Source organism: Caretta caretta, chromosome 7, assembly GCF_965140235.1.
Source record: "Caretta caretta isolate rCarCar2 chromosome 7, rCarCar1.hap1, whole genome shotgun sequence".
Classification (NCBI taxonomy): domain Eukaryota; kingdom Metazoa; phylum Chordata; order Testudines; family Cheloniidae; genus Caretta; species Caretta caretta.
The window spans coordinates 31,217,611-31,242,257 of NC_134212.1; the positions used below are offsets into that span (position 1 = coordinate 31,217,611).

At 47.6% G+C, this 24,647-nt stretch overlaps 2 protein-coding genes across 7 annotated transcripts in view; one reads left to right on the forward strand and one right to left on the reverse strand.

Moving 5' to 3' along the window:
• Nucleotides 1–24,647, forward strand: part of MACROD1 (mono-ADP ribosylhydrolase 1) — a 185,237-nt gene that overhangs the window by 19,922 nt on the left and 140,668 nt on the right. The gene's annotated exons all lie outside the window — the stretch shown is intronic.
• FLRT1 (fibronectin leucine rich transmembrane protein 1) overlaps nt 11,682–24,647 on the reverse strand; it is a 94,312-nt gene continuing 81,346 nt past the window's right edge. For all 3 annotated transcript variants that reach the window (XM_048856785.2, XM_048856786.2, XM_048856788.2), the window contains one exon: nt 11,682–24,289. In XM_048856785.2, the coding sequence (XP_048712742.1) occupies nt 22,257–24,242 (1,986 nt within the window). In that variant the 5' untranslated portion in view covers nt 24,243–24,289 and the 3' untranslated portion in view covers nt 11,682–22,256. The remainder of the gene's footprint in view (nt 24,290–24,647) is intronic.

A 24,647-nucleotide genomic window follows, 5' to 3' on the forward strand; every position in this document is an offset into this window, starting at 1 on the left:
CTATCAAATTGTTTTTCCATGTTAGGGCAGTGGGTTTGCTAACTGCAGCCCTTCTGTGGCAGAGATTAATTGCAAGGTGGAACTGGCTAGGAGGGGCAGAGGTTTGGGGGAGACTAGGGCTGGCTGTGGGGTTAAAATGCTGGTTTGGCTTCAGTAGTTCTGGGATAAGTGACTGCCTCTGCCTCGTGCTCTGCTGCCCTGGAGGCTGCTGCTCCTCTGGCCAGTGCGCTGGCGATGTGAGCCGCCCCCCTTGGTCCTAGATTTTAAAGCCAGAAAGGCCCATTATTATTATTTATATTGCAGTGATGGACCAGGCCCCCTGTAGTGGTAGGTGCTTTACAAACACAGAACAAGATGATCACTGGCCTCGATCCTTTACTCTGACCTTCCTTGAGAAGCCTGTTACCTGAATTTGTCAAAAATCAGGCGACTATAATATGTTGCTTTAAGCCAGCAGCTCTGAACTGACTCCCTGAGATGCAGGGCAAGAGCCTCTCTTGTCGAGGACATTGGGCAGTCCCTGAAGCTCTGTGCCTCAGTTTCCCCGGCCCCGATCTATAGAACATGGAGAACTACCTACAGTTAATTAAAATCTGTAATGAGTTTTGATGGTGGAAGTTTGCCCTGAAAGCCCAGTCCTGTGCTCAGCCCTAGTGAACTTGCCCTCACACGCTTGTCCCCCCCTCACTTCCTTCAGGCTGGGCAGCTATCTGGCCTGTAAGAATATTAATGACGGTTATCTCATCAGCTTGGTGCTTTTCACCCACTGCTACGGCGCAGTCTCGCTGATCATGGATTCTGCCGCTGCCCTGAAAGCACACGCTGCATGTTAACGTTCTTCTCAAATGTATTTGTATTAGCTGGCTGTCTGCAGGCTGCAAATGGCCTATCATGGATATGCGCTGGGTACTACATGTGCAGAACCACAAGGCAAAGAAAGACCTGGAGAGTGGGGGCGGGGACAGAGGTGGAGATGGGACTAGAGCCCAGGAGTTCTCCTCCCTCCCTTGAGCCCACTGCTCTAATCCCAAGATCCCACTCCCCTTGCAGAGCTAGGGCTAGGACTTCAGGATTCAAATTTCCATCCGTTCCCTCCTTGATCTAATCCCCTAGACCTCACTCCCAGAAACAGACCACAAGAGTCCTGCAATTTAGCTCCACTTTTCTCTAACTTACTGGACCCCCTCCCTTACCAGAGCCAGGAATGGAACCCAGGCATCTTGACCCCCAGCCCCTCCCTGCTCTAACCACACCACAAGACACTTGTGGCCAAGCAGGGCATCCTCCGCCAGCGTTGTAAGGGAATCAATGGGGTTCCTTTCACCTCCCTCCAGGAAAGAGACCTCAGGTGTGAGAGCAGCTTTGTCTCTTTCACACCTTCTCTCTGTTCCCCTGCTCCTGGCCAGAAGAATCCCCATCAAAGTAGCGACGGGCTGGAGCCATCTTGCCAGGAAGCCAGGAGCGTGAGAGCCAGACAATTCCCTGTCAGAGCCTGTTTGTCCCTGTCTTGATTATAGCTGTCAGCCTGTATTGCACATTCAGGTTTTCGCCGGCATTAAGCTGCGATTCCCTCTTTTCCGAGGGTTCGCCGGGAGTGAGATGCTTCTGAGTAGCTGCCAAGCAAATGGCTTAGAATTGACGGGAACTGCTCATCAGCTCAACCCTCAGTTTAGGAGCTGCCAGGGAAATCGTGCTCTGTAGAAGAACCCTGCTAACAGAGTGGGTTTATTATGCGTGTTATGGGAGCGACTAGAGGACCCCAACTGAGATCGCCAGTTGTACCAGCGGCTGCCCAGAACCTGACTGAGAATGTGGCCCCCCACTGGACTGGGTGCTGCGCAGACCATGACCTATATCAGGGCGCTCCCCCACCCCCGCATTGTACCAGGCTTTACTCGGAGTCTGACTGTGAATGGGGCCTCTGTTACACCAGGCACTGTGCAGACCCCAAATGAGACCCCCTCCTCCCACCTTGTTCTGGGTGCTGTGCCGACTCCAACTGAGATCATGGCCCCTCTGTTGAGCTGGATGCTGCATAGAACGTGACCAAGATCATGGCTCTTGTGTGTGGTTAGCTCCTTGTTTCACTCCTTCCTCTGGCTCCTGATTGCAGCTGCCCCCTTTGGGGAAAGTAACTCACTGGCTGTGACCATATCACTATGCTGAGACAGCCTCAGAGCTGGGTAGCTTCCTTTCAACCTCAAATCCCCATCCCGCTTCAGCCCCAGCAGCGCAGTGCTGGGATGCGCCTCCTCCCCTTCTCAGCTCTTCCTAATTAGCGCTTGATCAGGGCCATGCAATAAAAACGTGAGTCATACACCCGTCCCTGGTGCCTTTCACAGTCATGTAGCAGAGCATTTGTGATCTGGAACCTAAATTGCAAGGCTGAGCTGGCTTACTTTCTATGGCAGTGCCCTTCACTCATTACCAGACGCTGCAATTATCCCACAGCTGGGAATTCCACCTCCCCCTTAACCTCTCCCCAGGGGGCATTCAGGGGCTGGATCGACAGCCCTAGAGATGGCAGGTTGCTATCCAAATGCAGGCCCATCTGCTCCTACCTAGAAGGAGGAAAGGACTGGTCAGTGTCTGTGGTGCATGTGTGATTGTTGCTGTTTGTATTATGAAAAAGACCGAGATTCTGGATGAGATCAGGGCCCCCTGTGTCAGGTGCTGAACAGACCTGACTGAGACTGGGGCCCCCATCAAGCTGGGTGATGCACAGACCTAGATGAGACCAAGGGCCTATCGCTCTGGGAGCTGTACATGCCCTGACAATCCGAGTCTGAAGGCAGGCTGGTGAAGAGTATGTACATGCAGTTCTGCATGCAGTACACAAGAACACAAAGATTAACTCTCACCGAATCTGGCTACCCACACACCCATTTTAGTTTAGTCTTTGCATCCCAAGGATTAACTGTGACCAAAGGTGCACCCTCCCCCCCGCCAGCATATGCACTTGCAAAACGCAGCTGTCACCTCACTTTAAAGCTGTTTTAATTAAAACTCATCACCTGATGACCTTTCACATTTCACAGCCGACTTATAAAAGAGGAGTGGGGAGATCTGTGTGGCATGACTGCTCTGCTACAAAGGACCCCCACTGTTTCCAGGGGTGCTTGAGATGTGAAGGCGGCTGCTGCCTGGTATCTCAAGTGGAACAGGCATGAAAAGAACCCAGGGGAAAGGAACCCTTTTGCTGCCCTGTGCATCGATCGGGGTTTATTAAAATTGCAGCTGCATCTTGGATTCTCTCCTGCCTGAATTCCCCTGTGTGTGCCCCTAATCCCTGTGTCTGTGTGCACTCCAATTGCAGCCTGCTCTGGGGCTGTCTCCTTGAAGTGGTGTGTGGTTTGCAAGGTAACCCTAACAAAGATTGGGGGTCTCAAACTTGGTCAGGGTCTGTGCAGCATCCGGTACAATGGGGCCCCAAACTTACACATTCTGTGATTTACACCAGCTGTGAGATGGCTCCCTCTAGCTGCTTATCAAGTCTTGAGCCCCTCGCAGTGTTATTTGGTCTCTGAGCCACCTGACTGGCTGTGGTCGAAAGCAGCTGTTTAAATACACTCCCATGCATTGGCTGGCACTGCTCATTGCTCCGACAGCAATTGGGGAAAGTTGCCAAGGGAAGTTCAAGCAACATTAACCGCTTGTCACACATGCTTCTGCTTAACGCCCTCAAAGCATGCTTGACAAAGGGTTTTGCAACAGGCTTGTAGCTGCCATATCTGGGGCCCTGGTGCTAACGAGGCCCTGACATGAGCATGAGGATGCTTGGTTTGCAGTGTAAGGGCATGGAGCTAGTCTCTAGGTCAGCAGTTCTCAAACTGTGGGTCGGGACCCCAAAGTGAGTTGTGACCCTGTTTTAATGGGGTTGCCAGGACTGGCGTTAGACTTGCTGGGGCTGGGGGGCGAAGCCCGAGCCCCACCGCTCAGGGCCAAATCCCAAGGGCTTCAGGTTACAGGCCCCCCCACTTGGGGCTGAAGCCCTGGAGCTTTGGCTTTGATCCCATCCTTCCCACCGGGGCAGTGGAGCTCGAGTGGATGGGCTCAGGCTTTGGTCCCCGCTCCTGGGGTCATGTAGTAATTTTTGTTGTTAGAAGGGGGTCACGGTGCAATGAAGTTTGAGAATCCCTGCTCTAGATATTAGGGGGATGGTTTACATGTGGGATCCTTGATGGGACATGAGAATCCTTATAGGGTCCCCAGATGGATGCTTCCCAGCTACTTATACTGTTGCCCGAGCACTTAGCCAGTGTTCAGGGCCTTGTTCGGGTATAGATGGGGGCACCTTGTTTGGGTATAGATGGGGGCATCTGGGCATGGATGGAAAAGCAGCCGTATGAGTCAGGTCTAATCTGCCTGGAATCTTGTTTATTTACAAGTCGTCTTACCCTGAATGCAGCAGAACTAACCCACAACAGACTGGTTCCTTGCTCTAAAATCCCCACATCTGCCCCTCCAGCAGGCTCTGTGCCCAAGAATCGCTGTCTCTCTGCTCCCCCTCAGGCTCCCACTTACAACTGCTTCCCCTGGCTACCTGTCTCCCACACACACAGCCTACAACTGATCTCCTAGCACTTGCATCTGCATCCAGGGAAACCGCTCAGCCCACAGGGTTTATCTCTGACCTGCCATGCCTCCCAGTCCTTGGCGGTCACCTCCATTGTCTGCAGTTGGTTTTACTACGTAAAGATGCTCAATTGCTCCTTTCATTGAGCCCACACTCCTTTTGAGAGTGCTTGGCACAGCCACAGGCTTTAACAGGATCTGTGATTGTCTGCAGATTCATGACCCCCTCCATGGCACCTGTTAGCACATTTCAGCACAACAATATGTTCATCCCAGCAACCCAAGAATCATTATACCCTTCATGCAGATGGGGAAACTGAGGCACAGAGGATTCCCCTCCCCCCACCCCCCGTTTTGCAAACAAGCTTCATGCCAGAGCTAGACCCAAATGCTAATTGTTTTTCAGGAGAAATATTAAAATGTTTCCTTTCCCCCTCCCCCCCGCCCCAATTTCCTGCAAAAAAAACTGGAAAAACTTAGGGTATTGAGCAGAAAAAAATTAAGGAAAAAATTCTGAATGAAACCAACTGGAAACAAGCATTCATTTTGTGGGGTGAAAAAAGGTTGTTTTCAACTGAGAAATGTTTTTGACAGGAACATTACAACTAGCCCTGCTCAACACCCACAATCCGGAACAGATTTTCCAAGCAAACGAGAATGTTGGATAATAATAATTAATAAGAACAACACACAGTGTTAGCTAGTGCTTTTCATCATAGATCTCAAGGCATTTTATGAAGGAGGTTGGTATCGTTATCCCTGTTTTACAGATGGGGAAACTGAGGCACGACAGGCAGATGAGACTTGCACAAGGTCATTCAACCAAGATCAGAGCCCCAGTTGTGTTGAGCTCTGTACACATGCCAAGTGGTAACAGGGGCCCTCATTTTGCTGGGTGCTGCACAGACCATAACCAAGCACATGGGAGTCCTGATCTCGGTGGGTCTGTGCAGCACCTGGCACAATGGGGCCCTGATCTCGGTCGGGGTGTGTGCAGTGCCTGGCACAATGTGGCCCTGATTGCAGTTGGGGTTTGTGCAGCACATGGCACAATGGGGCCCTGATCTCAGTGTGGGGCCTGTAAGTTTTCCTATAGCACAAATGGTGGTAACCTTACACCCTTTCTCATATCGCTGATCTGCTTTTATCTCCCACTGTGATGTGGAGATAAGATGTGTGATACTCCTGTTGCTAATGATTCTCTTATCAGCTGTGTAGCCGATTGCATTATTTCACTTCCCGCTTCCACTGTCTTAGAAAGGGAGATTGCAAAAGGTTAAACAGGCAGTTTGCAGGCTTGTCCCATCATCAGCTGCAATCTGGGAACATTTAGCACATGGCAGGCAGGCAGAGTGCCAGATGAAGCCATGCTGGGTTCAGTTGGCGCGTGGCAAAGGGTGGGGGTCGGGAGCCCCCAGAGGAAGCCTGTTAAGCTTTACCCAGGGGGAATTTTTGCTATGTCAGCTGTGTTAGTTTTGTGCGTTTGTTAATGCAGCACTTTTGGAGCTGCATTTATCTGTCCTTTTCACAGACTGGAGAGAAGGCGGCTGGATCACACAGTCTAGATGCTCCTACATGGGGAGGAGATTTCTGAGAGCACAGGGCTCTTTAATCTAGCAGACAAAGGCAAAGCGAGAACAAACAGCTGGGAGCCAAAGCTAGACAAATTTAGCCTGGAAATATAAGGCACTCATTTTTCAAAGGGAGGAGAATTAACCATTGGAGCAGCTAGGGACAGGATGGATTCTTCGTCACTTGCGTTCTTCAGGTCACAATTGGATAGCTCTGTGAACGATGTGCTGTAGCTCAGCACCAGCTACGGGCTGGAGGCAGGAATCAGTTGGTGACATTCTCTGTGCTGTGCAGGAGGTCAGACAGGATAATCACAGGGTCCTGTCTGGCCTCACCATCTCTGAATCACATTTGGTATGTATGCATGCGTGTGTGGATGTATCCGATTTTGTTGAGAGGGAGAGAGACTTCTGAGCACCCATGTCCGGGTTAGATTGCAGTGAAAACAAAGCTTGTGCGTGTGCATGTACCCTTTTGGGGCACCGCACTCCCTCCCAGTCCCATGGGCCCTTTCAGTGTGTGTGTTACCCCAGCGCTGCAGCTCAGCATTGCCAAGTGCTGCCTATTTCCTACTGTGCTCTGCTCTCTGCCCCTCCTGCTTCTCTGTGCAAAATACTCCCTGTAAAAAATGAAATGCCAGTTATCATTACCACCCTTTGTCAGCGCTTTGTCTCTTTCACAGGGATGCTTTTCCAGACCAAAGGGGGCTGCAGGGGGTGCTGGGAGAGACACCAAACTGCAGGAGCTGGAGTCCTGCTGTTCCTTCCTCTGCAGAAGGAAGTGGCTTAGTCTTTTACCTTCACACTCAGTTGCCTTTGATCCAAAGGGATACTTAAATACATCTGCAATCTCGCTGGCTAGCTCAGTCAGAGTTCCTCAATCATGCTGCTACCTCAGCTCCCTGTCTTCCATGCTCTTTTATCCAACCCTCCCGGCATCATCAGTCTGAAGCATTCAGACACCATGAAAAATCCTGAGATTGTCTTAAAAATCATGAGATGTGGGGGATGTTTGCGCTGCTGTATCTGTATCTGTTTTCCACAGTATGCATCCGATGAAGTGAGCTGTAGCTCACGAAAGCTTATGCTCAAATAAATTGGTTAGTCTCTAAGGTGCCACAAGTACTCCTTTTCTTTTTGTATCTGTATTGTGGCAACCCCTTTGGCAGGACCATTGCACTAGTGTCAAAGAGTGTGCTGGTGTAAAACTCCTTTGTTTCAAATGGGTGAGTCACTTTCTACACTGGAGTGACAAATCTGCGCTAGGGCCTTAAACTATGCAAGTCTGTTCACAACAGTACAACTTGTCTGCACGAGGGACTAGCACTGGTGCAAGTTACTTTTTACATTGGAGTATGCACTGCTGCAAATCATACTTTACACAGTGCAACACACCAGCACTAGGGTCTTGCACTAATGCAACCCCGGCCCCCAACCCAGTACAGACAAAGCACAAGTCACTTATACCAATGGATAAGAACACAGAGTCCTGTGAGAGTCTTCACACCAGGCAATTCCATTCCCCTGTATCCTAACCTGGATATTCCAGCAGATGCACTGTTGGGTTTTCCCCCTTATAGCAACACAAGGAAAAGCTGAATCCTTTCTCCCACGACGAATCCATTTGCTAGAGCCCCAGGAAAGATCCAGTTACAATATTTCCTCTCCTCTGCACCAGCCCGGGCTGCCTTTGAAGAGGTGATTAGGTGCCCAAGGCTCTAGGTGAATAAAAGAGGATTTAAGATGCTTTTATATTCCCTGCCGACTCCTCCTCAGTAGGCTTTTGGAGACATGCCATGCATCAAGGGGTGCTTTGATTCAGGGCGCGTGCCACTCGGAAAGAGCTATCCAGAAATGAGTACCCCACCCTGTTTAAAACCCTACTTCCAAATTCCCTGATCTGAAGTACAACCCCAGCTGCTTCCTGCAGTATCATCCCTGCTAATCCACCCCCAAGTCCCAGAGATTTCGAAAGAGCAACCTCATGCAGTCAAGCCGGATGGATGTCAAACAATCTAGAGGGCATTGTCTGCTTACTTCACACTAGTGTAAATGATGACACGAGAGACCACCCCAGATGTCATTGCCCATTTGGGAAGCATCAGATTGCGCCGAATGTGTAGGATGATGATTTAACTGGGAATTGGTCCTGCTTTGAGCAGGGGGTTGGACTAGATGACCTTCTGGGGTCCCTTCCAACCCTGATATTCTATGATTCTATGATTGTCCTGGGAGAGGATTTCCCCTGAGGGACAGATATCCTTTAGTCCATACGATAGAAGCCAGATTTTGCAAGAGATCAGCTTTCCTTTAGACATCCCAACTGACATTGATGCCCCATTGGGCTGGGCACTGCATAGACTCCCACCTGAGATCAGGGCCCTGATGTGTCAGGTGCTGCACAGATATATGGTGAGAGACAGTCCCTGGCTCAGAGAGTTTACAGTCTAGATAGGTAAGAGATGGATTCTTATTCTCAGTTTAAAGATGGAAAACTGAGGCCCAACAAGAGAAGTGACTCACCTAAGGAGATTGTAGCAGAGTTGGAATTGAACCCACAACTTCTAGTTCCAGTGCAGGGACATACTGCTGGGCTATTCTGTATCTCAGTGTGCCGCTCCTTTCTAAATGAAATGGCAAGCTTTTCAGTGGCACTTTGGTCTAGTGGGTAAGGTAATGGATTGAGGGTCAGGACACCTGGGTTCTATTCCTGATCTGCCACTGACTTTGGGCAAATCACTGCCCATCTCTGTGCCTCAGTTTCCCCTTCTGCCTTTTGTCTGTTTAGATTGTAAACTCTTCAGGACAAGAACCATCTCTTACTCTGTGTCTATGCAATGCTCAGCACAATGGGAGCCTTGATCTCAGTTGGGGTCTTTACGCTGCCTGGTACAACGGATCCCCAGTCACACCTGGGTTCTCCAAGCATCATTGTGATATAAATAATGCCTATCGGGAAGCTGCTTTTCTCCAGTCTGGAAAGGACGTTAATATTTCTGTTTTCTGGCAGGTTTAACCTCTGTTTCCAGCCTCCAGAGCTGGCCAGTTAAATTGTGGACTGGGCATGTGGCCTTTTCTGGACCTCAATTATTCAGGCTAAAATGTTTCCTTCTTAGTGTCAATTGGGTTTCATGCTGCTCTCAGAATCAAGGTACATAGCAGAGTCCCCAATGGAGTGACCTTGGCCCTTCAGGAAGTTGCTTATAATTAAGGACTCGTCACATCTTTCTTGACAGCTTTTTCTTGTACGCCCTCTGGGTCTGTCCCTTTAATCCCGGAGTCATCTTATTGCCTACATTTCTTTCGCCAGGTACCATGGGGGAATATGGGGAGGGGACATGCAGGATTGGCCATAGACATTTTGCTGGCGAGGGTGAAAAAATTATTTGCTGTCATCACCCCTAACCAGGAGCAGCCCATTGACTCCAATGGAGTGATGCTGATTTACACCAGCTGGAGAGCTGGCCCAGTGAATGTAGTATCTCCTATAATGTGTGCGCTGACAGCTGAGGTAACAGATTTTAAAGCCAGAAGGGATCATTATGACCTATTGCATAAGTACAGGCCAGAGAAAGCCACCCAGCCATTCTTGCATGGAGCCTGATAGCTTGTGGTTGGACTAGGGCACAGTGTACCTTACAGGTCACTAGAGTGTCTCTGCAGGTGTGATCATTTCCCCAGCCTTTGAGCCCCAGCCTGCTTTTGATGCACAAAAGCTGCCACTGAAGCGTGTTCCCGAGCTGAGAAATGGCATTCCCATGCAATGTGGTAAGGAGGAAATATCCATTAACCTGTAACTAGACATGAAATCAGGTCTAATGCGGAAGCAATGAGCTTGGATTTTAGGTTAAATATAGCAAAAACCATTGTTATTCCTGACAGCAAATAATTTTCTCCGGGGCATTTGAAAGGTAGATTGAGGACGGGGGGAACATAGCGGAGTGCCAAGTTGGGGGTGGGGTGGGGTAGAGGAGAAGTCGGCTCCTAGCGCTCATGACATCTACAGAACAAACAAATGCAGTCTGTAAATTCCAGCCCTTCATCTCTGCCTCCACTCCACATGACTAGCGGGGTGAGCCTCCAACTTTCATCTCTGCCTCCAACCTCGCGGGATAAGCCAGGGAAAATGTCCCTGTCATTTCAGTTAAAGAAATCTCTGCACCTGTTAGCCAGCCAGCCATGTCTCCATGTCAGGCAGAAAAGCTTCAGAGGCTGAATCCTTATTGTGTTTTTCCCTTCCTCTGTGCCTGGAACTCCCCATTCTGCCCTCTCTCTGAGCAATGAGAGCTGGACAGGAAGTTTTGTGTATGTGAGGAAACCATGGAGAATTCGTTGGGAGTTGGGTCTCTGCCTAAAGCCCTTCCCTTCACATCCCCCTCACACCATGGTCTAATGCCCTTCCCCTTACATCCCCCTCACACCATGGCCTAATGACCTTCCCCTTACATCCCCCTCACACAATGGCCTAACGACCTTCCCCTTACATCCCCCTCACACAATGGCCTAACGACCTTCCCCTTACATCCCCCTCACACAATGGCCTAACGACCTTCCCCTTACATCTCCCTCACATCATGGTCTAATGCCCTTCTCCTCACATCCCCCTCACACCATGGCCTAACGATCTTCCCCTTACATCTCCCTCACACCATGGCCTAAGGCCCTTCCCCTCTCACCCCCTCACACCATGGCCTAATGACCTTCCCCTATCATGGTGTGAGGGGACATGAGGGGAAGGGCCTTAGGCCATTGTGTGAAGAGGGGATGTAAGGGGAAGGTCGTTAGGCCATGGTGTGAGGGGCGATGTGAGGGGAAGGTCCTTAGGCCATGGTGTGAGGGGCGGTGTGAGGGGAAGGGCATTAGGCCATGGTGTGAGGGGGATGAGCGGGGAAGGGCATTAGACCTTCCCCTCACATTCCCCTTCACACCACGGCCTACTGCCTTTCCCCTCACATCTCTTCCCTTCACATCCCCCATTACATCATGGCCAATGCCTGTCCCCCTGCTACAAGCCCTGGAGTTTTTTTGCCTGGCATCCAGAGAGGTAGGGGTGGCCATAGATAGACAAATAGATATGACTGGGGATGGATAAATGTAAGGATGGCTAGACAGATAGCTGGAGTGCTGTGTACAGCGATAGATAGAGGGGTGTTCATGGGGATGGAAAGAAGGGTGATATGGGGATAGAGAAAAATGTGTAAAGAGATGGATGAATAGATAGAAGAGTATATATGGAGACGGATGGATGGATAGATAGAGGTTGGTTATAGGAGCTGCCTTAATATTTATACACTAACATCGCTCTGGCCTTGGGGATGGAAATGCTTACCTGTTCCCAGGGCCATGGTGCAGTGCTTTGCGGAGAAAAAGCAACATATAATTCCCTTGGTAGCCCTCTTCCAACTCACTCTCCAAGCCTAGCCTAGCACCAATCCACTTTTATTCCTCTACATGACAGTGCCTTTATTTTAATTTTGCAGTTTCACACCCAGCCCCACCCCTGCAGGCAAAGAGAGAATGACTCAAACCACCATAAAAGTTAAATCTTTCTATTTTATTTCAAGAAAGGACAAGGAAAGAATTTTTTTCTTTTAAACTCATACTTTTTTTTGTCCATTTGTTTTGTTTTTTATTTTTATATGAAAAAAAAGGGGGGGACAAAGGAACACATTCATCTCAGACGTTGAAAATTTCAAGGCACCTAAAGGAAAGAGGCCAAAGGGCGCGCAATGAGTGCACTTTGGTTTCTCAGAAAAGAACCCTTATTTTGGTGGCGAGGAGATGGGATAACCAGGCTGGTCTCCGTCGGCGCATGGCTCAGCAGATGCATGGAAGAAGAAAAGGGATGGACGAATGGGAGGATTGTGGTCCCACTGATGTGAAGATACAGAATTTGAACATAATGCTGAACTGATTCTGTTTGATGGTGCTGTTTGAGGTCCCATGGATCCCTTGCAGAACTGAGTCTGTCTGATGATGCTATGCGAGGTCCAGTTTGCAAGGAGCTGAACTGAATCTTTTCATGATGCTATGCGAGGGGCTGACTTTCTTTGCAGCTGTGTTGAGCTGCTGAATGTCCATTGGGCTGAGCGCCAGTCCAACTCTGATCTGGATTATGTGGGGGAATGGAAGGTGAGCTGCTCCTTGGGATGATTGGTTTGCATGTCAATTAACAGCCATGAAGATGACAGCGACAATACTAGCCATGCTCCTCGCTTTATGCAATACTTTCCCTGTCGATTAACTACCCCAAAACTTGGTTAAGGCAGACTTATGATTGCCTGCTGCTGCCATGTGCCTTTCCAGAATGTGCAAAGTGGCTAAACTTACGTTAAGAACATGCAAACGTAAACCTCCCAAACCCAGGAAATGTGTGTGGAGAAAGAGGGAGGGATGGGTGAATGCAGAGATCAATATAAAGATGTGTATGCAGATAGGTAGATGGATAGAAGGTTGGATGGGGGCTGGATAGATAGAGAGGGGTGTGTTTGGGGATGGATAGAAGATAGAGGGAGTGTTTGGGGTTGGATAGAGGTGTATTAATGTATGCCTCACTCCCACTACCGAACCTTAACTCTGCCCCCTTCATCACTGACCTTTACCTCACTCCCACTTTATTACTTCAACCAACTGCTTGGAGTTCACAGCTCCAAAGGTTCTAGTCCTGTCATAGCTTTTCTTGCAACAACCAGTGAAAATAAGGTTTCGAAGGCTAAGAGTGGTAGTGGAAGGGAGTGCTGTTTAGATAGTGCCCCCAGCAGTAAGAGTAGCATTATGTAGAGGCTACAGTATATTGTAAATTCTTCAATGGATACTGATATATTTAAACAGAGGCCAAATAGGAGCTGGAACTCCTAGGCCTCTTTAGATACATTTGTTTCTGCCTTGCATTCCCCAGCCTCAAAGACAATCCTGTTCTTTGTTTACTAGCCACGTATGAAAATCGATCCAGCCCTCCCTGGAATTGTAACTGCGGTGCCAAAAAGCCAGATGCCCTGCGAACCATGTTCTGATGCCACCGGTTTTGATACCAGCCCCCATCCAGACTACAGCACAGCCAGGGGCAAAGCTTGTAGAATTTACTTAGGCAAAACTGCCTTTGAAGTCAAAATGAAATGGGCCCCATTTCTTGTCTCCCTGAATGTCACACAAAGTGCTACCTAATTAGAATGGGTAATATTTACATTCTCACTTTGCGCTGGTGGAAATGAGTGCACAAGAGTCAAGTCAACAAAGAACCAAACCAGTATCTCATGATCTCATAACAACAATCTTAAGGAACAAAAATGAATGTCTCCTCTACTAAAGTTTCTGTCCATCAAAGTGAGGATGAGAAGGGGACTAATATTCCTTGACAAGGAAAGAAATTGTTTGTAAAGGCTGCATCACTGATTGCGAGCATAAGGGCCCTGATTCTGATCAGCGTTTCACCAGTGTAAATCAGGAGTAATTTCCACTGCAGTCAGCGAGTCCCACCAGTGTCGAACTGGGAATTATGTCAGTTTCAAGTTGGGAGTGACACCATTTCAAGATGAGAGTCACACTGGTGTCAAATTCTGGGATTCATATCAGTTTCAAACTGGGGGTTACACTGCTGTCAAACTGATGGCACCCAGATCTGGGCCAAGGGTATTTCTATTAACTTGTCTATATGACCATCAAAACAGGACTTGCGATGCTTGCTTGAATTAATTAGTTGAAAGGGTGACTCTCACCCTAAAGCTTCATTTTTTAAAACATCAGGTCTGATGATTTGAACCTTTGAAAGATTCAAAGAGGGATTGGATGTTTGGGTAACAAGAATATCCAGAGTTAAAATAGTTAATGCCAACAAAATGAGCATTAGAAGGGATATTAAAACTCATGCTTCAGGGCTTAAACTGACCTCTATTAGGGATTGTAGAGGGTAGATTATCCCACATCTGCCTAATGCAAGCATACTTCTGAAGAATCTGGCCAGGATACTGGGCTACATGGCGCATGGGTCTGATTTAGTCTTTTGATTCCTATGTTCGGGATGTATTTTAAACTGTTTGGGAACACTGTGTCACAAACAGATGAAATTAGATAGATCCAGAGTGCTGGCCTTTAATCTCATCTTGCTGACTGAGGTGAAAATGGGCCACCATTCCACCAGATTGTCTTTGCTTTGAATGTCAAAGAGCAGGGACAACTCTGTTCCCACAACTTATTAAAAATAACAATACTGTGCACTTCTGTAGCACTTCCCAGCAAGAAGCAATTTACAAGCATTAGGTAATTTAGTCTCAAATCCCTGTTTTACTCTTGGGGGAAACTGAGGCACACAGAGGGTATGTGGCTTGCCCAACATCATGGAGTGAGTCAGCAACAGAGCTGGGAGTAGAACCCAGGAGTCTTGGCTCCCAGTCCCATCCCCCCAACCCTAATCAATAGATCATGCCCAGATATCTGCCGCAGAAAGAATAAAGTAGCTAAGCTTATTCTAAGGGAGGAGAAAAGCTTTAGGAAGGGACCTCTATTAAAAAAACACCTAAGTGACCTACGAGCTCAAGACCCATTTGTAAAAGTGACTTAGGGCCAGATTTACCAAGGTATTTAGGCACCTAGAGATGCAGGTAGATGCCTAGTGAGATTTTCAAAAGCCCCCAAGCAGGTTAGGCACCTAACTCCCAGTGAAAGGCAATGGGATTTAGGCACCTAGCTCATTTAGGCACATTTAAAAATCCTAGTAGGCACCCATCTGCATCTTTAAGTGCTTAAATACTAGAGCTGGCCAAAAAATGGAATTTCCATTCTGTGAACAATTCAAAATTATTTTGTTTCAATAAGGTCAAAATGTCTCGTTTAGACTTTTAGACAATATGATACTAGAATTTAAAAATGCAGCATCAAAACCAAGCTTTCCTCCCTTTTAAAAACAAAACAATTTGGATAATTTCCTACAAAAATGCTGATGAAATCCAGCAAAAAAAATTCTGATTTAATCCAGTCAGCATTTTCTGACGGAAAACTGTTTTGTATGAAAATTTTTGATCAGGTTTGCTAAATACCTTTGGAGCCTAAATCCTGTTGGCTTTCAATGAGCCTTAGGCGCTATATTACCTACGTCACTTTTAAATATGGATCTTTGTCTCCTAAGTCACTTAGGCACATTTGAAAATTTTATCCCATATCTCTTTAAACTCCCAGGGATGAGGGAGGGATGAGATAAATTGCTCCAGATTCTGGGATTGCAAAAGCCAGGCCCTGCAAAAATGGAAGGGAACAAGAAGAAAATTTAAGAAGCCAGTGGAGAATTCAGGCCAAACGATTATGTGCTATTCAAAGACAGTGTCTGCTGTTACTCCAGTTAAAAGCCCTAGGCAGCTATCAAGCTGTATGGCATAAGTGAGTTGAACAGATAGCTCAATGTGTGTGTTGGGGGAGTGATGTCTAGTAGTGAGGCTAGATTGTAAGGTACAGAGACAGTCTGTGGACGAGACTGCTTCCTTGGAGAATTTTTGTGCTTGTCTTTAGGCTCAAGATTCCACCTGGATCAAATGTTGATGGTGGAAGCTACAGGGCTCGACTCGTTCACACTAGTGCAAAGTGAGCATGAAATATTCTGGTTGGTCTCATGCCTGCTTTTCACATGGCATTTGCAGGATTGGGCCCCTGCAGGATGACCAGATAGCAAGTGTGAAAAATCAAGACAGGGGTGGGCGGTAATAAGTGGCTGTATAAGACAAAGCCCCCAATATTGAGACTGTCCCTATAAAATTGGGACATCTGGTTACCCTAGGCCCCCAAGAGCCAAGATCACTGACGCTTCATACAGAAGGAGCCAACCCTTGGCAGACATAAAAAAAAAATCCATATTCAGTGTCACCTTTAAGTGGCTTCGTTTCAGCTAATGAGTTTAGCAACTGAATTTTTTGGCAACAAATAAATAAAGGCAAATCATTTGCATTTTAAAACTTTTTTTTACCTGTTTGAATGGCTCTGTCTTAAATTATGGCAGCTTTGCAAGCTGAGCTGTAAATTGTTACTGTAAACTCCAGGTGCACGGAAGGGAAAGACATAAGCGAAACATGCTCGAATCACCTGAATTAATGAGCACCAGGTTTGCATTGTGCTAAACGTGTCCTCTTGGAGCACTAGTTCAAATTAGCTCCATTTGTTAAGTGCTGTGTGTAGAGTTAAACACTTAATAAAATTACACTTCGTGGGAGGTGGAATGCCGGAACTGAGGGCTGGATCCTTTCATGCAGTGTTAATCATATAAATATAAGCTCCGCTGTATGCCTTTCTTTTGTCATCTTTTACCTTGCCATGGATGTGAATGGAAAGGAAGAGCAATAAGACTTTTCCTACTTTAAAATGACTTTCTTTTGAACTTTGTAAATAAATATCCCTCCATCCTATCCCTCGGTTGTTCTGGCAAGTGGCTAAATAGCTGCATAAATTTGCATTGGGATAGACCCGCGGCATAATCAGCTGGAGAAGCTGTATTTTCCAAGGAACATCAGAGCCAAGCTTTTCTGGAATTGCAGTTGCAGTTTGCAAGGGGTGAAGTGTAAAAGCAGATGTGGGCACAAGGGCAGATCTGGGGGTTTGTCTATAATGCAGGCTGCACTCCTGGATTCTCATGACTGCCAGCCTTGTCAAAAAATAATCTCCAGCTCTCCTGGTTATAGAGAAGAATGTGACATCTGGAAGACAAATAAAAGGAACCCCACAGGTTTTGAAAAAAAAAAAACCCTTCTGATTTTTGAATGCTTGCATTTGGACAGACAATGTGGTGTTATGGATAGAGCACTGCACCGGGATTCAGGAGACCAGGTGTCTATTCCTTGGTCTGCCACTGGCCTGCTGCGTGACCTTAGGCAAGTCATTTCCCCCCTCTGTACCTCAGTTTCCCACCTCTAAAATGGGGATAATGCTATTTATCCTTTGTAAAGCCCTTGAGATCTACTCATGAAAAAGGTTATATAAATGCTAGGGATTGTTACTAACTCAGATTAAAATCACCATACTCTCTATTGCTCTGTCTGTATCCAGGTTTCTTATCTTACACTTAGATTGTAAGCTCTTTGAAGCAGGGACTTGTGTCTTTTTCTGTGTTTGTATAGCTCCTGGCACATTGGGGTCCTGGTCCATGAATGGGGCTCCGATAATACAAATAATAAATAGTAATAATTGTTGCCACTCTGGTTGTAGATGAGATGAGATGAGCACGATTTTGATTATAAGCAAGATATAAGACCTGGTGTTCAGACAAATAAGTGCAAAAGTCTGTGGAGATGTCCTTATATCAGTTTAAACCTGGCTCATATTGATTTAGATTGTGTTGATAAATGTAGAGCTTGGCTGTCCACAGAAATTGTACCGATTTAGCTAAAGATGTTAATGTTAAACCAATATAGATAAGTGGGTGCGACTGTGTGTGGACTGTACTCCATTGGTTTGATGCCAGAAGGGGCAATTACATCATCTAGTCTGACCTCCTGCATAACACAGGCCATAACATTTCACCCAGTTCCCCCTGTACTGAGCCCAGTAACTTGTCGTTTGGCTAAAGCATCTTCCAGCAAGGCAGCCAGTCTGAATCTGGAGATACCTAAGAGATGGAGAATCCACCCCATCCCCTGGGAGTTTGTTCCAATGGTTAATCACTTGCACTGTGAAAGATTGGTGTCTTATTTCTAATTGGAATGTGTCTGACTTTAACTTCTAGCCACTGGGTCTTGTTCTGCCTTCCTTTGCTAGATTAAAGAGCCCTTTAGGGCCTACGATTTTCTCCCCATGAATGTACGTGCTTACTAGTAATCAAAGTCACCTCCTGATCTTTTTGAAAAGCTAAACAGTTTGAGCTTATGAAGTCTCTGACTGGCAGGCATTTTTTTCAGCCCTTGAACCATTTTTGTGGGTCTTCTCTGCACCCTCTCCAATTTTTTAATATCCCTTTTAAAATATGGCCTGCTGAACTGGAGACAGTACTTCAGTATCAGTCTCGCCGACGCCGTATACAGGATTGATATAAACCAGGTTCAAATTGAAGTAAGACTATCCACTCTTTTTATACTGGTGCAACCTTCCCATATACACAATGCCGTACAGGCACAAGTCAAACCAATATAAACCAGTTTCAAATAGTTCACACAGTTTGCTCCAGTTTAACTAAACCATTTTTGATATGTGACCCAAAGTGGCTCGTTTCTAGGAAGGCAGTGTGTTCTAATGGATGGCACAAAGGATTAGGATTCAGGACACCTGGTTCTGTTCCCACCTCTGCCACTGACCTGCTGTATGACCTTGGGCAAATCACTTCCCCTCTCTCTGCCTCTGTATCCCGTCCCATTCTTAGTCTATTTATATGTAAGCTCTTTGGGGCAGGGGCTGTCTTTCATTATGTATCTCTGTATTGCACAGGTTGATGTGGCCTTGATCTTGGTCAGGGCTCTCCACTAGTTTTTACTTCAACCTACTAATGTGTGTTAAAACTACAGACTGCTTTGTCTTCACTAGGATATTAACTCATGTTAGCTAACACACCTTTTTTCCTAATGAAAATGCACCCATTGGGACTTGTCTAGCATGTGCTCAAGTGCTTTGCTGAATTGGGTCTAAATGCAGGACACATTGCCCTACAGCCAAGTGTTGTCCTTTATGCCTATGCAAAATGGGTGTGAAATGCCACCTAATCAGAACAGCAGCTCACTTTGCACTGGAATAAGTGACAAAACAAGACACAGGACAATGCAGAATCAAATCTTTTAGCCACTTCCCTTACTTGGGATTATTTTCCCCCTCTTGGGGCTGGAAGACAGAGGAGTTTTATTCTGTATCCTTGTGGGTTATCTGGTCTAGAATTCGTTTAGTTTTGGCATCTATTGTTTTGTCATAAGCAGGTAAAAGTGTTTTATGTGGGACTGTTTTAGTTATTAAAGGATGAAAGCCACTGGCAGAGCCATCAGCAAGGAGACAGCACCTTTTACAGATATTGCTAATGGGATATTTATTGCCGGCTCTCCAATCAGCCAGATAATTGTATTTATTCCTATTCTCCAGAATCAAGGATTTTCAACTGTGTGTGTGTGTATGTATGTATGTATGAAATAATAACAAATTATTAAACCACCAATTTGTAAGCCCCTAGAGGATAATAGGGTACTAAGTAACAGCCAACATGGATTTGTCAAGAATATGTCATGCCAAACCAACCTAACTTCCTTCTTTCACTGGATTACTAGCCTAGTGGATAGGGGGGAAGCGGTAGACATAGATCTTAATATTGGGCTTTTGACACAGTCCCACATGACACTCTCATAAGCAAACTAGGGAAATGTGGTCTAGATAAAATTACTTTAAGGTGGGTACAACTGGTTGAAGAACTGAATTCAAAGAGTAATTCAACGGTATGCCGTCAAACTGGGAGGGTGTATCTAGTGGGGTCCTGCAGGGGTCTGTCCTGGGTCTGGTACTATTCAATATGTTCATTAATGACTTGGATAACGGAGAGGAGAATATGCTTATGAAATTTGTGGATGACACCAAGCTGGGAGGGGTTGAAAGCATTTTATGACTTTGAGAAATTGGAGAACTGGTCTAAACCACTCAGATGAAATTCACTAAAGACAAGTGCAAAGTACTACATTTAGGAGGGAAAAATGAAATGCACAACTACAAAATGGGGAAGAACTGTCTAGGTGGTAGTTCTGCCAAAAAAGACCTGGGGATTATGGGGATCACAAACTGAATATGAATCCACTATATGATGCAGTTGCAGAAAAGGTTAATATCATTGTGTCATAGGTAAGACAGTGGAGGTAAGTGTCACACTCTCCTTAGGACTGGAGAGGCCTCAGCTGGAGAACTGTGTCCAGTTCTGGGCGCCAAACTTTAGGAAGATGTGGACAAACTGGACAGAGTCCAGAGGAGAGCTATAAAAATGATAAAAGGTTTAGCAAACCTGACCTATGAGGAAAGATTAAAAAAAAATGGCCATGTTTAGTCTTGAGAAAACAAGTCTGAGGGGAGACCTGATAATAGCCTTCCAATATGTAAAGGGCTGTTATAAAGAGGATGGGGATCAATTGTTCTCCATGTCCACTGAAGGTAGGACAAGAAGTCATGGGCTTAATCTGCTGCAAGGGAGATTTGGGTTAGATATTAGGAAAAACTCTAATAAGAAGAGTAGTTACGCACTGGAACAGGCTTCCAAGGGAGGTTGTGGAATCTCCGTCATTGGAGATATGTCAGAACGGGTTGGACAAACACCTGTCTTAGATGGTTCCGCCTCAGTGTTGGGGGGTGGACTAGCTGACCTTGCAAGGTCCCTTCCAGTCCTACATTGCTATGATTCTATGAAAGAGAGACAGACAGACCTCTGTGTGTGTGAGTGAGATTGGCTCTGTATGTGTGTTTCTCTGTGTGCATGTTTTGTGTGTGTGTGTGTGGGGGGGAGGCAGCAGTGGGGGCAAGTGAATATTCATGCCTAGGCTGGTACAGCCCCCTCACTGATTCCCCCAGACCTCTTTCAGCGACTTTAGATCCCGTGTCCACTCTGTGATGACCTTATGAGCCTCTGAGATCTGGTACTTCGGCTGCTAGTGACATGCCGTAGTTAGCACCAGGGCATCGCCATGCACCTTCCACAAACCCTGCTCTGAGATACAGCCTCACAGGAGCACAGTGGCACTGCAGCGGATTCTTTATGCATGTGTTCTAGCCCAGGGCTAGATCTGTGCACCTGAGCGAGTGGGGTTTAGTGGTTAGAGCGGGGGGACACTGGGAGTTAGGATGCCTGGATTCTATCCCCAGCACTGCTGGAGTGTAGTACCATATCCTTGCACTTGACCTTGCACACACCTTTCCTAAAACATTCAGGCCCAAGCCCATGGAATTGCACCCAGTCGCTCCTATCCTGATTTCGGACCTGGGTGTAATTTTAAAACCTTTGAATGTTAATAAAAGGAGAAGAAAGTTAAAAGTCAAGGCTGGGTTTTCCAAGGAAGATAGATGAGTGTTAATTGGGGCTGCTTATATATCTTTGTGGCTTCCTGAGCAAACCTGCCTGGTCCTGCTCTTAAAAAGAAAGTATCATTGTGGCTTTGTTTCGAGCAATTCTAACCATCTCAGCAGGATTCTCCCAAACCAGCGGTGACCCAGAATGGGTTTTTCCTAGCACCATGGGCCCCCTGTGCATTCCTGCTTCCCAACACCTGGCCCAAAAGGCAGAATCTTCCACCGAAGCCTATTGTGCTGGAATCTGAATCGAAATCCACTTCTTCCCCCAAATATATGTGACCCAATGGAACCTGAGATACATTTGGACATCAGCATCCTGCACCTTATCCCCTGGAAGCCATCACCCGAGCTGTCTGGAAGAAAATGATGAGGAGGAGGTTTGTGTGTGTGTGTATATATATATATATATATATATAATTTTTTTTGCTATGGACAAAGCTATGAATTGAATTAGATAATGTTTCTACTTGAAGTGTCTGGAGTTAACCAAGGGGTCCAATTCAATTGTCTGCGCCCAGGAACTATGCTGCAATATGGAATATTTTCCCATTTCCCCCCCAGCTTTGGGAGAGGGGGGAAATCCAAATCCGTTCGCTCTTAACAAAACAGTTGACGAAGGCGGCATAAAAAGTAAAACCAAGCAACCAGTTATGGGAATAAAGACAGGAAAGGGTTGGAAGTAGATCCCATTAAAATGAGAGAAAAATCCTCCTCTCCTATCTGAAGCGGGGATGGCTAAACCGTCAACGGTCAGCAGTCAGGAATGACAGTTATGTGTTGAATTTTTTTTTCTTTTATAACCTATCTCCTGAAAAAGAAAATAGATTTACACGAGAGGAAAGATATGAATAGGTAGCTTTTTCTCCTCAATCCATGACGATCCATGAGCACGTGTTGTTCGTTTGAAATCTGGAATATTAAATATAAATTATGTCTTTTTTTTTTTTAATTTTTAACCACCCCTTGTTTTTCTACAAAATAGTTTTTCCCTCCCTTCTCCCCAATGCCTGCCATTCAAGCCGTTTCTGTTAGAGAAAATAGTTTCTCCTCGATTTGTAAGCCATCCGGTGGCAGCCGCATGGGGCGGTGTGGGGGTTGAGAGGGAGCGATGGTTCTCCATCATGTATAGGTGTAATCTATGTCTGGGATGCCTCCGTCTCTATATCCACGGGTTGTGCCGTAGCCGATGGTATGGGTGCTTTTGTATAAGCTGGTGCCGTTGGATGGGAATATCGTGTGGATTACGTATTCCTCCTTGGCTCGGTGTTGGTTGATGGGAAGCATCTGCAACCCAGGACCTCGGATCTCCAGGATGGAGTTGTCCTTCTTGGTACCCGATTCGACGTAGTCGTCTTTCTTCCGGCTGCCCCTGCTGTAGGCCCTCTCCCGCGTCAGCAGCTCGCCCGTCCGGTGGACATACCAGCAAATGGCTGCCAAGACCAGGAAGAGGAAGACTAAGGCCACTGCCCCACCAATGATCCCTGCCAGAGGCAGCCCAGCCATTGGGTCAACGTTCTGCTCCCGGTTGAGGGTGGTAGTGGGGCTGTAGGTGTCAGCTGTCTCTGCTTTGGCACACACCGGAGTTTCATCTGCCACATAGGTGCTGCCTGTCTCCATGGTGACCATGCAGATGATGTAGGTGGACTTGGGCTCCAGGGCCGTTAGCAAGTACTCGGTCTTGTCCCCTTGCACCAGGGTCTCGGTGATGGAGCCTACCGCTGGGCTGTGACCCAGACGCAGCCAGCTGAGCCGGAAGGAAGCAGCAGGTAGCATGGCCTTCCAGCTAATCTGGATGCTATCGGCCGTCAGTGGCTTGACGTTGAGAACCAAAGCCTTGGTGCCGGTCCCTGTGGCCATGGGGTAGTCAATGTTGGAGTCTGGCAGGCGGATCCCAGGTCGCTTGGCCTTGAGGGTGAAGAGGGAGCCCTGAGGTGTAGTGACGGCTGCGTGGCTGGTGGTGGTCTTGGCTGCCACTGCATTGCCCTGTGCACCCGCCTCAAAGCACTCATCCATCTCGTTGGTGATGTCCTTGATGGCCATGCCTCTCACTTTATCTGGCCCTTGACACATCAGCCCCCTCACGTTGACCACTGAAGCCCGGGCCTTGACCCAGTCCCTCAGCCACATGAGGCTGCAACCACAGAACCAAGGGTTGTTCCTGAGCAGCAGCTGGGTCAGGCTCTCCAGGTCATCGAACAGGCCCTTGGGCAGAGTGGTGAGGTTGTTGTTGGACAAGTCCAGCCTCTCAAGCTCCCTCATTTTGGACAGGGTGTTGTAGGGGATGTGGCTGATGGCGTTATCCTGGAGGTACAGCTTCTGCAAATGGGAGTTGGGCAGATTGAGCGGAGGGGCAGCCAGAGAGTTGCGCACCAGGGACAGCTCGCTGAGGTTCTGCAGCCGACTGAAGGTGTCGTCGGCGATGCGCTGGTTGGCCAACAGGTTCCCATCCAGCACCAGCCGCCGCAGGCTGTTCAGCCCTTTGAAAGCATGCAGCGGGATGGTGGAGATGCGGTTGTCATCCAGCCGCAGCTCCTCCAAAGTGCGAGGCAGGCCAGACGGGATGCTGCTGAGGTGGTTGCGGGACAGGAAGAGCAGCTTGAGGCGGGTGCTGTCAGCAAAGGCGTCATCCTCAATGCTGACAGTGGAGACGGAGTTGTCGTCCAGGTGGAGCTTCTCCAGCAGGGGGATGCGGGCCAGGGAGTCGCGAGCGATGGTGCGCACATTGTTGTCCTGGAGGTGTAGCTCCCGCAGTGAGCGTGGCAGGTTGATAGGGAACTCGTCCAGGTCGTTCTCATAGAGATAGATCACCTGGACGTTGAGTTTGGACTTGAGGTTGGAGGGGATACCAGCGTTGTTGATCTGGTTGTTCTGTAGGTACAGGGTGGTGGCATCGTCGGGGATGTCGGCTGGGATGGAAGTCAGGCCCCGGTCGTTGCAGTAGATGAAGCCGTTGTCGCAGCGGCACACCGAGGGGCAGGAGGCACCACTGGCCATCACCTCGCTCAGGAAGGCCACCAGGCCATAGCACAGCAAGAGCCAGTCACGCAGGTCCATGGCTGATGCTGTGGTCACCACCGTGGAGGTCACCGTGGATGCTGTTGTCATTGTGCCGGGGGTGGTGGGGAGTGGACCCTGGGTTACACCTTTGGGACCTGTAGAGGGGAGAGAAATGGGAGGAGCCTGAATTATGGAGGTGGAGCTACATGGGGATTAGAGATGGGGTAGGCCTGCAACATGGGAATGGGGGCTGAGCATTGGGTGTTCTGTCTATCAATCGATTGATGGATCTATCAGGTCAGGCACTGCATAGACCCCCACCAATATCAGGGCCCTGATATGCTGACTCTTCACAGACACACAGCAAAAGGCAGTCCCTGAAGACCTTAGACTCTAACAGACAAAGAGTCGTGAAGGAACCAGAGAGGCAGTGACTTGCCCAAGGTCACCCAGCAAGTCAGTGGCAGAGCCAGGAACAGAATCCAAGTGTCTGGAGTCCTAGTCCAGTGCCTT